The 13,022-nt window shown below is 38.9% G+C and overlaps 2 protein-coding genes across 4 annotated transcripts in view; both read right to left on the reverse strand.

Annotated features, from left to right (window-relative positions):
- LOC132984233 (F-actin-uncapping protein LRRC16A-like) overlaps positions 1–9,635 on the reverse strand; it is a 66,297-nt gene extending 56,662 nt beyond the window's left edge. For both annotated transcript variants that reach the window (XM_061050977.1, XM_061050976.1), the window contains exons 1-2: positions 9,264–9,635; positions 5,306–5,403 (exon numbers count right to left, since the gene is read on the reverse strand). In XM_061050977.1, the coding sequence (XP_060906960.1) occupies positions 5,306–5,403; positions 9,264–9,303 (138 nt within the window). In that variant the 5' untranslated portion in view covers positions 9,304–9,635. The remainder of the gene's footprint in view (positions 1–5,305; positions 5,404–9,263) is intronic.
- A 660-nt stretch (positions 9,636–10,295) lies between these two features.
- LOC132984231 (tumor necrosis factor receptor superfamily member 6B-like) lies at positions 10,296–12,648 on the reverse strand. Of its 2 annotated transcripts, none has more exons than XM_061050969.1 (5): positions 12,410–12,648; positions 11,456–11,834; positions 11,059–11,238; positions 10,827–10,911; positions 10,296–10,735 (listed from the first exon to the last, which is right to left on the reverse strand). In XM_061050969.1, the coding sequence occupies exons 1-5, from the start codon at positions 12,425–12,427 to the stop codon at positions 10,528–10,530; spliced, it is 870 nt and encodes a 289-aa protein (XP_060906952.1). In that variant the 5' UTR covers positions 12,428–12,648; the 3' UTR covers positions 10,296–10,527. The 2 variants fall into 2 exon arrangements, with proteins under 2 accessions (XP_060906952.1, XP_060906953.1); XM_061050970.1 differs by having other exon boundaries at positions 10,296–10,723; positions 12,410–12,642.
- Positions 12,649–13,022: the final 374 nt, after the last annotated feature.

Genomic DNA, 13,022 nt, shown 5'->3' on the forward strand with positions numbered 1-13,022 from the left:
AATTTTGGGTCATCAACTTGGTCACCACCATCTGCGCCAAATTCCAACGCAATTCATTCAACAGTTATTGATACATATCTATAAGTAAATATGGTACATACTTTTTGGACTATGATAGTCTACTTTGAAATGTATGGTAGTCCATCTGATGGTTGTCGAGATATTTTGCTCTGGACCAACAGACCAAGAGATCATCATTGCCATAATACGTGTACCTCGATGAGTTTAAATACTGATTCTTGTATTAGTTTAGGGTCTTTATTTGGATTAGAAACATTATCAATAAATTTACCTCAGTATAAACTTTCAAATAACACTACATTTTGATTAAACATTTTCAAATTCAAAAAGTTGCCTGTATTGTCTGTTAAGCTTTGAATTATTTCACTGGTAACATCTGACCTTCAAAATGGAAGAGTTTTACAATGCCCAGCTGGTTTTCTGTACCAATCTTTTTTTTTTCCTCCATTCATCCCCACTGTCCTGTACAGTACGTGTCACTGCCCTTTTTCCTCTCACTCTTTCTTCCATCCATCCATCCACCCTCTTCTCCCCTCTCTCCAATCCTGTGGGTGTGTTTGATGGACTGATGTTATTGTCTCTATCTCCTTTATCCCTCCGTCTTCAAAGGAGGTGGATGACTGTATCTATCAGGCTTTAGTGTGCTTAAGAGACGCCTCAGGCACTGTGGAGCTCCACTCCCAGTCTGAGAGAAGCTTGGCGGGGGGAAAAAATGGGGGAAAGCTTTGTGTGTTTGACAGACAAGCAAAGTGATAAGGAAATCACCATATTTTCCCCTTCATCACATGTGTCGTTTACAATGTAGATAGAGTCACTGTAGTGTCTGCAGTAAAACATGCTCTTTAATGTGGCTACAGGGAGCTGACAGGAGATGTTCAATAAAAGTCAACTAATAACATCAAATCTGGAATGTGTTACAAAGGAAGATAATGTAGATATTTTATCTATAATCATAGTAATTCAAAGTATTTTTAATATGATATAGCAAATTATCATATTAACTAGGAATGTGCACTATTGCTTATAAAGCTCATTTCATGCTTGGATTATTAGCAAAGTCACTTCAAGGTTACAAAGGGGAAAAGAACAATGTCTCTGCTAAATGAAAAACAATTGAGCAGGTACATGAAGAAAGAAACTCTAAAAAGCAGTCAGCTTTATTATTACTTCAGTCATTTTATCGTCTTTCTGATCAGTGTTAAAATACATAAAGTTATTATAGACTGAAGCTAAAGGTGATTGTCTTTAATCATCATGATTTACAATAAGTCTCAAACTTCATCAGACTTCTATTTCCCAAAAACGCTGAACGGGTAAACACGCGAGAGCTAAATCTTCTGGAGTCCCTTCTTGAAAAGTGAAAAACCAACTCAAGCATACAGTTTGTATCTCTTGTTTTCTTTTAAATATTTGAGTACTCAAGCCCGAGCAGAGCATGTCATCTTAGTTATTTTTACATTTCAAAAGATATTCAACAACTCTCAGAAACGTGAGGGTTTATGTGTAAAATCAAAGGAGTGATCATTGTACTTCCCTCAGGACTCTATTGCACTTTAAACTCGACATCTAAATCTTCACAATGATGGTAAATAAACCTGTAACTTCTTTGAATGTAATTCTCTCATCATGAGATACTACAATGTTTGCAGGCTAAAAGTCCTTGACACATTTGTGTTAACTCAGAGCCATTTCCTCCATAATCCGTTTCTCAAACCTTGTGTCTGTGCAGAACAGCAAACAGAGGTTTATTTGTTCAGTGCGGTCAAGCAGAGCGTTGATACAAACTCACCGAGTCATTCTCATGCCCTGCGTCTGGAATACCAGAACCACTCCACTGGAATTCCTCACTTCCCAGTACTGACTCCCACTCCTTTGCATTGTTTTATATGAATGTGTGCACTACTGGCCTCTGTTCTCTGTGTTCAGCTCCTACAAGGGAAAATTGTTGTCATAAGCATGTGAAAAGAGTTAGGCCCAAACTGAGTAAATGAACTAAATAGATTAATAAATATTGTTTTTTTTTTTTTTTTTTCCAGAGTTTACAAAGCCAAAACAGTTACTGCACTTTGTATTTACAACCAAAAATGCTAATCATATGAGGACCATCAATTCATTTTTTGTGATATCAGCAATATAGATGGATATCTGAATATGCTATTTTAATTGGTATAATTTTACAGTGGGTGATGAAAAACAATTGAAGCAAAGAAATGAAAAAGCATGCTAATTTCTGTGCAACCTTTAATCATATCAAAGATCAACAGCAAGATATCTCTACGGGTTCTTCTTTAAGTACCTTGAGGCCATTTTTAGTAGATATTAAGTCGGGTCATGATTTATTCTAATAATTGTATCCATTCTCAATGTGGGTGAAATATAAGATATTTACAGTATTTGGAAGTTTCCCAGAGCTACATCCATGTTAGAGATGGAGGTCGAGTGGATACTCGACCCAGGGGCCCATCAGAACCCGATGGGTTGGACTTGGTTTAAGCAGAGATTTATGAATGATGTTCGGGTTCTAGTCTGGTTTGGTCACAGTGGCCAAAAGATTGACAGTTAAACTTTCACTGCTAATGAGTATCGGCTTGTCTCCAGTTATTTTGACTGACTGACATTATAATGTAAAAATTATATAACAGACCTTTATTTGTGTGGCTAAATCACGTGGTGAATAATTTTAGGTGACAAGGATAGACAACTTCAAACAGAATTTCTCATTGGGAAAGTCAAAATCTTTTAAAAACTTTGCAGGTAAATTGAAGGTATGGACAAAAAAAATCATATCATGCAGAACGACATGGATCTTTGGGATGCTAGCAAGATCACCATATCACTTACGAGAAACATGGAGTTCTAGCTATTCCAGCTAACAGCAGCAGCCTCAAACATAACATCAGCGGTGCTGGGAGAGCCACCAAACACAGTGGACAAGGCTGAAGCCTTCCACTGTGGACACTATTGTCTTTACTCACAACAATTCAAAATAAATCACAATGGTTGATTTATGTATACATTTCAAGTTAACAATGTTTAATGTTGGGTTCATCAGCTCACAGGGGCTAAGACTCATTCTTAGACTCAAGGCTAATCGTAAACAAAGAATTACATTTGATTTGAAATGCTGAGTTTAAACATGATGTCTAAAGTGAACCAACTGCTGGTTAGCTATCTGTTGGTTTCTTCTGTGGGGTATGTAACTTAGCTAACATACGCTGCTGATTATTGGTAATAGCTCATGTGCTGCCAAGCTAACGCAAAGCTAAGTTCTTTAAGTTTTAAACACAGAAAAGTGTGGGGCAGCTAATGAAATAATGACTTTCACAGTCCTTTCCAAGGTACTTTAATGTGTAATCTATGTTAACCATCACACTGTAACTAAGTAACTTCACCTGCATGACACGGTTACAACAACTCAGTGAGTAGCTAATCCAGTGGACTACTTTATTCATAGAATGGATTTAAAGACAAGATTGTGAGAGATTTATGAAAAGTAAAACGTTTATTTAGAGTTGTGGTAGAATGGCTGAAAATATTGAAAATGTCCTTAAAGTTAATATGAATGCTTTGTTGCATTCAATTGGATTAAACTAGAACAACAAGTGTTAATGTGTCTCCCGTTAATTATTACATTCACAATCTGACAAGAACAATTTCCTTGCATAGAAAACACTCCCCTGCTTCCTCCCACCTTCGCATGCTGCCAGATCATTTAGAGAACAAGAGATGAGGGTTCTCTCACCTCTACTCTCCTTTTGTCCTTAGATGAAATATTTCAGTTCCTACAGTGATTACGAATGCCTGGAGATAAACGTTAAAAACGCCCACAGGCCAGTCTGATAGTTCTGTGGATGTCTCGAAGCAGAATTGTTTTTACTCTGCAGGCCTGTTCTTAAAGCTTTTCAAACTTCTTTTTTCTATTCCTCACAGACCTGAATAACTAAAAGCTTCTCATTCCACTGAGAGTTGTATAACTAAAAGGCTCCTGCCATTTCCACACTCAGACGCACATATGAAACATTGCACAGATTCAACTGAACGCTTCTGACTCAACGACCAAACTTGGTGTACCCTGCTCGACAAGGATTTAATGAAAGAACGAGACTGTCTTAACTATTGTCCTCTTCTGATCTGTTTTAGGGCCCAGAAAAGCCAATATGCATTTTTAATGATCTACCAGGTATTAATTATTCAGCATCCAATGGACTTACTGCTCAGGGGCTGGCAGTAAATGATCTGAGCTGCTATTTCCACCTAGACTACAGACACACAGTAAGATGTGACTGGATTTCTTTGGCATGAAAATCAAGAAAAGTCAACGAATTTGCTTTGAAATCACAGAAAATGCCAGAATTGCTCGTTAATCTTCACATTTTTAAGTCCCTTTCAGTATGGAATTTATCAGTTATTTGCTGTCTTTTTATTATCAGGTGCACATACAACATTACCTGCTCGTAGCTAACATGAGATACCTTTGAACATCATAAACGTGAACATTTACACAAACACAAAAAAAAAAAAAAAATTAGAAAGACGCTTAATATTCTTCAGGCAAGAACTTTCATGAGATTAACATGTTTTCTGTGATTTTTATTGCTTAAATACATAACTAGGTATGTCCTCGTCCTTGGCATTTATTTCCACATTTAAGTTTGATTCATCATACTGTGATAAATCATTCACATCCTGTGAAACACTTTCTCCTAAAATTTGCAAAGAGTCTTGACACAACCTGTAAACCTTACAGAGATGCTCACGTAACTGTGATACTTGGGAGCATACCAGCAGTGCTTTATAAAACCTTCTAATTCATGAAGACTGAGAGCTCTAAGGATCCTAAAGCTGGTTCCACTTAAACTGAAAGTGACCAGCAGGACTGAGAGATAATGATGCTTTTTGGAAACAGTTTTGAAATGTTCCTAATAGGACATTTTCTACAATGCCACAGCTCGATCAGCTGAGCCCATTCAAACAGCCCTCAGACTAAATGAGACAAGAAATGCTCAGGGTGATACTGACACCATTTCTCACAGTCTGTTTTTCTTCGATTTACAGAAAATCAAAGCGAGACTGGAAAGCCACAGTGATAATGCAGTGAAGCAATATTCAGCGTGAAGGTTAAAATAATGAGTGCTGAAGATAAGAGGGAGAAGAGCGCCAAGGTTTTGAAGTTCTTAAATGAAAACTGTGTTTTTCAAGAGCAGAGAAATGTGGGGCAAAAGGACTGACAGATTGTACTTCCCTTAATGAACAAGAAGCTTGGAAGCAACAAGAGTCGACTCACCAACACTCTGTTCTCCGTCTTGTCTCCTTTGATCTCCAGTTTGACTCTTTTCCTCAGCGACAGCTTCACCTTTCTCCCCACCGCATCCCTCACACTCTCTGCACAAAAGGAGGACAGGAGATGAAATAAGGAGAGAGTAAGACCCAGAACATCTGCACATTGAATGGAAATAGATTTTTAGTTTGATTGAGAAAATAAACGAAAAGACAAATTGAATATATCACAAGAAAAGATAAATCTTCTATTTTATACAAAGTCTTAAAAAGGACCAAACATGAATCACAAACATGAATCACAAGCTGGAATTGAGTCAGTATTTCATAAAGGGGGGGGGGGGAGGTAATATACACCATGAGTAGAATAATCTGTCCTCTCATATTCATAGTCAGATTTGGGGTTTTCATCTTTTCCTCATGGTCCCCATTAAAAGTTTCAATATTAAAATGTAGAAATAAAGCACATTTTATTGAATGGTTAGTTCCAGAGGTAAATATTTATAAAGATTCAGTATTTTAAACTAATGTAATGTTGTTTACTGCTGCTGTTTGCCTTTCAGCCATGCTAACATCTTCCGTTTGTTTTCAACCTTACCCCCACTATTTCATGAGCCCCCCCAGTTGGGGTCCTCTAATGCCAGAAACATTCGCTCAGTGAAATCTTGTTACCCTTCAGCTAAGGTGCCTACTGCTATACACGCAGATCTGTAAGGCATTACCAATCATGGCAGTGATATTAGAACAATGCTATCCATGACAAGCTCAAAGTTACATTTTCATTCACTCACTAACTGTTCAGTGTCGAGAATTAAGTAGCGAACAGTTTGGTAAACTGTTGACACTACTCGCCCCACCTTCTCAGCACCAATAATCCTAAAAGGTTAGAAAAAATGTTTGCTTTGCTCTCATCAATAATGATTTAAAGAAAGAAAAAGGGAATCTGCAAAAATCTTAAATCGGCACGTCAGACTATGCGTCAGACCATGAAAAAAATCTGAAACCGGCCAACAGAAATTGCAATGGGTGCACCGACGTCTGATTAACATCAATCAACGCATGAAACAAGAATACATTTGACTTTTTGTAAATATGCTGCTGTGTGCATTTTGCTGTTCTGATCAATTGTTCACACAGAGAAGCAGCCTCCCCTGCCAGGGAATTGGCTTATAGACCACAAGTGGGTCAACAGCCTCTCCGTGCTCCTCATTCACCACCACACAGCGGCTGACACAGCCTGTGCACAAGTGTCTGGGACAGAGAGGGATTCTGTGTGTTCACATCTGGGCTTGCATGCATGTGCTCTCACCCACAGGAATCCTTAAACCATCAACAAATCAAAGTGAAACAAATAATTATGGAAAGTGCAAAGTGTTTCTTCTTCCAGATTTGCTAAATGAACTCTGCTGTTAATGTGCATTTTACATAAAATGAAACCTAGTATTCATTTTCATGAGCCTCAGCGGTTTTTAGCCCCAGACAGAAAAAAGTTCTTAACACACCCTCATATATCATTTTCTACTAATTCAATTTTCCTTCTCATTCTTCAAAAATGTTGACAGGGGTTGGACTTTACTAGAAAGCAGCCCTGTTTCTCAAATAAAGCTATTAGGTTGCACAAACATGACACCAGGGACTTGTGTGAAAGGTAGGCGAATGGGAGAAGTTTGGCCTTTGATAAAGCTCAAACAAATGATTCACAAGCCTATAAAGCCACTCTTCCATGAATGCAACCTCAGCCAGTCCAGATTTGTGTTTTGTTAAACTCATTAAAACCACAAGTGAAAATAAACCCCTTTACTCAACTGAAATCAACAGTTCTGTTTTCAGAGAAATCAAACAAGTTAAACACTTGTGTCTGCCTCTAATTCTAATCAAGATTAACAGCAAATACAGGATCACAGAGATGAAGTCACACATTCTCACTCAGATCAGTACCTAACTACTCAATCTGAAACTCTCTTGTTGAATGGTGTCTCTAGCTGCAGCGCATCACTCTCTTACAATAGAAACGTGTTTACAGGCAGTATTTTACATCTTTGTAGAAATATGTATGCAACTCTTGTTTCCTGTTTCTGTTTTTTTTTTTACACAGCATGACACCGATAACTGTTCAAAGATACAGCTATAAGCGCCTGTTGAACTCTGATAGGCAAGTCTTCTGGGTCTTATCACAAACAGGAAAATGTTTCCCAGAAATGATGGAAGACATCATTTAAAAATGTTTTAAATGTTTTTTTTTGTGTTCAACTCCTTTGTCTTCTACTTGAAGAAAGTATAAGGACACTTTTAACTAAAATAACTATTAAGAACTTGAACACATGCTAATATTCTACTGTTTTCATCCTCTTCTAATCTTTTGCTTATCATTTCATTCGGAGGCATCTTGCTGAAACTTCTTGTATGTGCTGATAGCAACCTGGTCTTATATAATGCTGAATCAAAAGTGAATGTTTCAAACAATGGCTGGTTATCAGAGCTCGTTCAGGCAACACCACAAGACATGATCCACATGACAGATGGATTCCTCAAGTTAAAGTGTGCAGTGCAGCGTTGGGCAAATTAGCTGCCTCAACTCAGGAAATTCCTTGACGAAAAGGGATGAAGAAAGAGAATTCACTGACTCTAATCCTGAGTGGAAGTTGGACCATAAAGAATCTGGGATAGATCTTGAGAGTCACTCTCATTCTAAAAAAAGAGGCTTAACAACATGTTGGAGTTTTTTTTCTCAATATAACTAAAAATCATTGGAATGATCATGCAGGTTATTTTGAGCCCCAGTGAACTCAATGCCAGAGTGTGTTTAAATAAAATAAACAGAATATTAAACTAACACAGATAATTAAATGAGAAGATTTTAACATTTAAACAAAAAATGTAGGCTAAAAGGTTGAAGAAGTGTGCCATGTGTGCTTTAATATTTAGGGGAATAAACCCACATAAAACTGAAATTAGAAACTAGTGTTGTTGTGAGAGGGCACATGGATATAAATAACTAAACCAGATACTTTGATGGATATAAATAAGAGACTGATTCGCTGAGAAATTCCATGACTCAGTGAATGAATGCATGCCAGACCATGTGACTACATGACCTGGCAGTTTCTTTTAAGCCTCGTCTACATTCTGCTGCTGTCTTTGTCTCTCTTAAAAAAAAAGGGAGAAACTGAGCCAAAAGAACATTGCAGGCTTGAGTGTGTCTACACGAGCTTGTGCTCATCCAACATTGCACTGAGATGTCAAAAACTGAGCTACTTTGCCAAACAAAGAAACCCTGGGCTTGAGCCAAACAGCGTGCAGGACTTTAAGGTGTATGTCCACAACCAGGGCAAATATACCACAAGGAAAAGGGCAGACATTTGCTAACAAAAAAAAAAGAGAGAAAGAGTGAGGTTTACAGGTTCCTGTGGCGGAAATGCTCCTGTAAACTATAGATGGCAGGATGGCCACTCACACCTTGAACTATTTAGCTTTTCATCGCTGAGGTCTACATTACATTTACAGTACAGACATTTATTTCATCAACATTATTGTATATACTTCATGCATACACAGCTTCAGGCTTTACTGCAGTTCAAACACTGTATGTCTGGACACAAGACAGTAGCCTACTGTGTAACATCTGTTCTGTTTTTGACTGTTCCACCATTAGAAAATGTGTTTTGGTAATGCTATAGTATGATTTGGAAAGGGATACTTATTATTGCAAAAGAAAAAAAAATCATAATAATAATAAACCTTCCCCTGGTCTGGATGCTATCAATTATGTATCTCTTGGATTAATATGTGTCACAGCTACATTAATATGGCTGTCAGATATGATGGTATCAGTTCAGTAAGGATTCTAGCAAACTCACAGAGGAGCACATGCACGCTGCACACACAGTCACTTAGGTATTAAAGTGTGTATCAGTGATTGTTCCTGTCTGCACACATGGCTACAAACGATTCGTGTTTGTTCTTACCCAGCAGCTCTTTCGGAACCTCTGACATTTCTTCGCTCATTTTGCTGAATTAAAAATAGGCAATACGCATCAGGAGCAGGGTTTCAGTCAACACATCCAGAAGCCTCAAATAAAGAGGAGACAAGGAGAGTCAGGTGGTGCCGCCGCCGGTGCGTGACTCCCGGTTACATGCTCCTCTCCGGACAATGTGTCCAGGCGCATCCGGGCGCATATGTTGTCTGGTACAAACAACGCGCCGTTCAGAGGTTGTAAGCTGAAGAAATAGGAAACGAACCCGCTAGAGCCCCCTTAAAATCATCTTCACCACAATCATTCTCAGTAGCATCCTCTCTGGCCGCTGCCCTATACCGTAAAGCTGTCGTCGGTAATACAGTAGCAGCCAATAGAGAGCACCGGAGCCCCTCCCCGCTCCGTGATGCGACAGTCAGGGAGCCGATTCGATGCCGGGGCGGTGTGGCGTGGCACGAGGGGGGCGTCGGCGGTGGTGTTCAGCCAAATATTAATGAGCTGTGAGCCGCCCTCGCGCCTCCCAAAATTGGGGAATCAGTGACCTCTAGCGGTCTTTGAGGAGTTGACATGCAATCCCATGTAAAGGGCTGAACACGACATTCATAGCTACAAGGAGTTACCAAACCACTTAGCTTGCGACCAGAGCAGCAAATGCCAACATTGATGCTGTCATGTGCATCTGGAAATTTAAGGGTTTTTTTTACATGTTAATGTTATTTCACAAAATTATATGGTTATTTTGCCATGTAAAAATACAAATAAGGCTGTTTCCGCAGCATGCTGTCAATCACTTCATTTGAGCGAATTACAATATGCAGCTTATGCACTGTGAGTAAAGTTACAAGAGCCCCAAATTAATTGAGTCTTGTGTGGCAGCTAGTCCACAAGTTACATGAACAAGGTTAGAGGGCGACACCTTTTGGGCATTTTGGGTAAATCACAGCTCTTTAACCATGTGTGCTGTACGCTGCCTCAGAATGTGTCTTGCTTGAGATGTTAAATACAACAGAAGATTCAAACATTTTTGCAACATCTTTATTTGGTTGCTGTGCTTGACAAGAAAAGTTTCAGTTTCACAATACACAACTTCACAGTATTTGCTTCAATGTTTTGATGCACTTCTAATAGTCTAAGTAACCATTACTATAAAAATGTCATAAAATACTTGTTTTTAGACGGGCAAACTGAGAATAAAAGAAAGAGGTAGCCTATCTGTTCTGTTTATACCAATATTCTGTCATTCTTATGAAGAGCATCAGGAAGTTAAATGACAGTTCTGCTGCTTTAGCTCATTCAGTGTTTCCTCCAGTTTTTCGGACAGGGTGTGGGGCTGTAAAGCCTTCAGCATCTCTCTCAGCTGTATCAGCTGCTCCTGTGTCGCCCCTTCCAGCCACGTTCTCATGTGATGCATGAGAGGACATCTCTGCCTGGGCCGCCTCTCCTCTGCTGACCTATGAATGTACCTGTGGGAAATGATTCTTTATTAGCCTACATGTAGAATAGCCTACACAGGTAAAGAGAGCGGAGGGAGTGAATCCCAGAGTGTGGCCTCACCTTGACACACGTTCGCTAATTTTTGGCACAGGCATCTTGTGCATGTCTTTTAGCAAGCCTAGGAAAACGTTCCTGAGTGTCTCATCTGGGGAAAAAAAGATGTGATGCATGAGTTCCAAAAAAAAAAAAACAATCAAAAAGGAATTAATCACTCTCAAATTCAATCTTTAAATTGTAATACTTGGTTGTGGGTAAGGCAAAAACACAGGAAACCTAAACTGCAGGTACAAACCTCCTCTCGCAAGATCCTTGCAGGTGCCACACACAGTGTCATGGTGCACCGTTCCAGACATTAACACTATCTCTCCGCTGGCACACGTCTGGTGATTTACGCATGGCTCCAGCGCAGAGGATGAGTTGGAGAAGGTGCCCTCTGCACATCTTTCACAAATTGTGTTCTTGTGTATAGTACCTGAAGAAAATGATTACATATACAGAGATCAAGTAGGCTATATTTTTTACACAGGTTTGAAACAATATAGTCATAGAAAACGTTTGTTTTCTTGACTGATTCCTTTTTTGACACTCAGCAGAAATGTGAACTAAACAAATGTAACTACAATAAAACTGAAAGTAAATTATTCTTAAAGAAAAAAACATGTAGGCCTAATTATTCAAATATTACCTACCTTTGGTGTGAACTCCGTGTCCTGGCCCACACTCTGCGTGTCTCACACAGAAGTCATACCTCTTGTAGTAGCCCTCTGTGCACCGGCAGACCCGGTCATTGACCGCCGAGCACTCCTTCTCCACCTCCATGTTGTCTTGGCAGAAGGTGTTGCAGTACAAACACCTGGGCATGTAGTTCCACATCTCAGTGAAGTGCTCTGTCCTGCACGGTTTACACACGGTTTGCGTGGTGGCGTTGCAGTGCGCGGACATGTGCGTGCCGGGCGGACACATGTTGCATAGGAGGGTTTCCCTTGTCAGTGGGTCTACGCGCTCATAGGTGGGATCAGAGACAGAGCGGGGCACGGCAGAGAAGAGGAGCAGCACCGGTAAGATCAGCTGTGAAGAGGCCACAGGTTACCAAAATGTGTCTGGTGTATCTTTACTTCTACTAAATGTTATTGGATAGACAACTGATTGTGACAGCAGCACATGCTTTTACTACTACCTGTACAACAACCAGATCAAAAAGGGATAAGCCAACTAGCATCACAACAAATTGAAAGAAGTGTATTAGACCTGAAGTTTCTCCCTTAATGACTCTTCAGTGTCCACCCAAGACTTCAATATTTCACGTCTTAATTATAGATAACAGCCAATGGTGACTCTAAAAAGGTTCACTTAACATGTTTATATATTTTGAAATTTGACCTCAACAGTGCTGGCATCTTTTGGAAGACAAAAATATCTTGCAACATCTGAAACAAGTCCCTAATTATAGTCGTAAAATTTAAGATTTTCAATCAAATTAATACAAAATAATTAAAATATGATTAAATATACAACAACAGTTGACAAAATCTGTCAATTAATAACTTAATTAAAATAAGATTTACTTAAAAGAATGTCTGCCTCTACATCAGATGATATTTTCTTGTGATTTTAAACTCAGGTATGTCCCAAATGATACTCACCATACTGATGGCGTGCATATTGTCGCTTCAGTTGAAGAGGATTTGACAGAGTGATCAGCTTCATTTTATACTCTACTGTTAGGGAACCATGTATGCGTGGGAGTTTTAGGTGGTTTGTCAGTTATGAGTATTAAAAAAATTACCATTAAAGGTCAGACCACAGAGTTACGTTGAAATTGACACAACAAAAAATTAAGGTGATAAAAAAGCAGTTTTGCTACAATCCACCTTTCTGGTTTTCTCTTGTTTCTTAGAAGAAACTGATTTGAAAGCAGCTTCTCATTCACTGGAATGTATTAAGAGATCATCCAAATGTCCTGCTGTCCCAAAGTGTCCAAAATGGACACTACACAACTGCAAACTTTTACTGTCTCTCTGGATATTGCCTGCCCGGCTGTCCTCCTTTAAAAGAAGAGAGAAATGCACCACATATGAATTTTTTATGAAGACAGAAATCTTCCTTCATAAAATGTGATGATTTGTTGACATTCCTCAAAATGTGCTTTTTTGTGGGGGATATGAACTATGAAATCACCCACCTTTTTAAATAATGGTTTAATATTAGGATATTATCTGAAAAAGACTGACTCGTTTACGTCTAAAATGAATCTAA

Source organism: Labrus mixtus, chromosome 11 (assembly GCF_963584025.1).
Source record: "Labrus mixtus chromosome 11, fLabMix1.1, whole genome shotgun sequence".
Classification (NCBI taxonomy): Eukaryota; Metazoa; Chordata; class Actinopteri; order Labriformes; family Labridae; genus Labrus; species Labrus mixtus.

What these genes read in the sequence shown, in the direction of transcription:
- LOC132984231 (XM_061050969.1), bottom strand. An exon ending in CAAGGATCTTGCGAGAGGAG is followed by an intron (nt 10,912 to 11,058) that starts GTTTGTACCTGC and finishes TTTTTTCCCCAG; the next exon opens with ATGAGACACTCAGGAACGTT. An exon ending in ATTAGCGAACGTGTGTCAAG is followed by an intron (nt 10,736 to 10,826) that starts GTGAGGCCACAC and finishes CATTTCCCACAG; the next exon opens with GTACATTCATAGGTCAGCAG.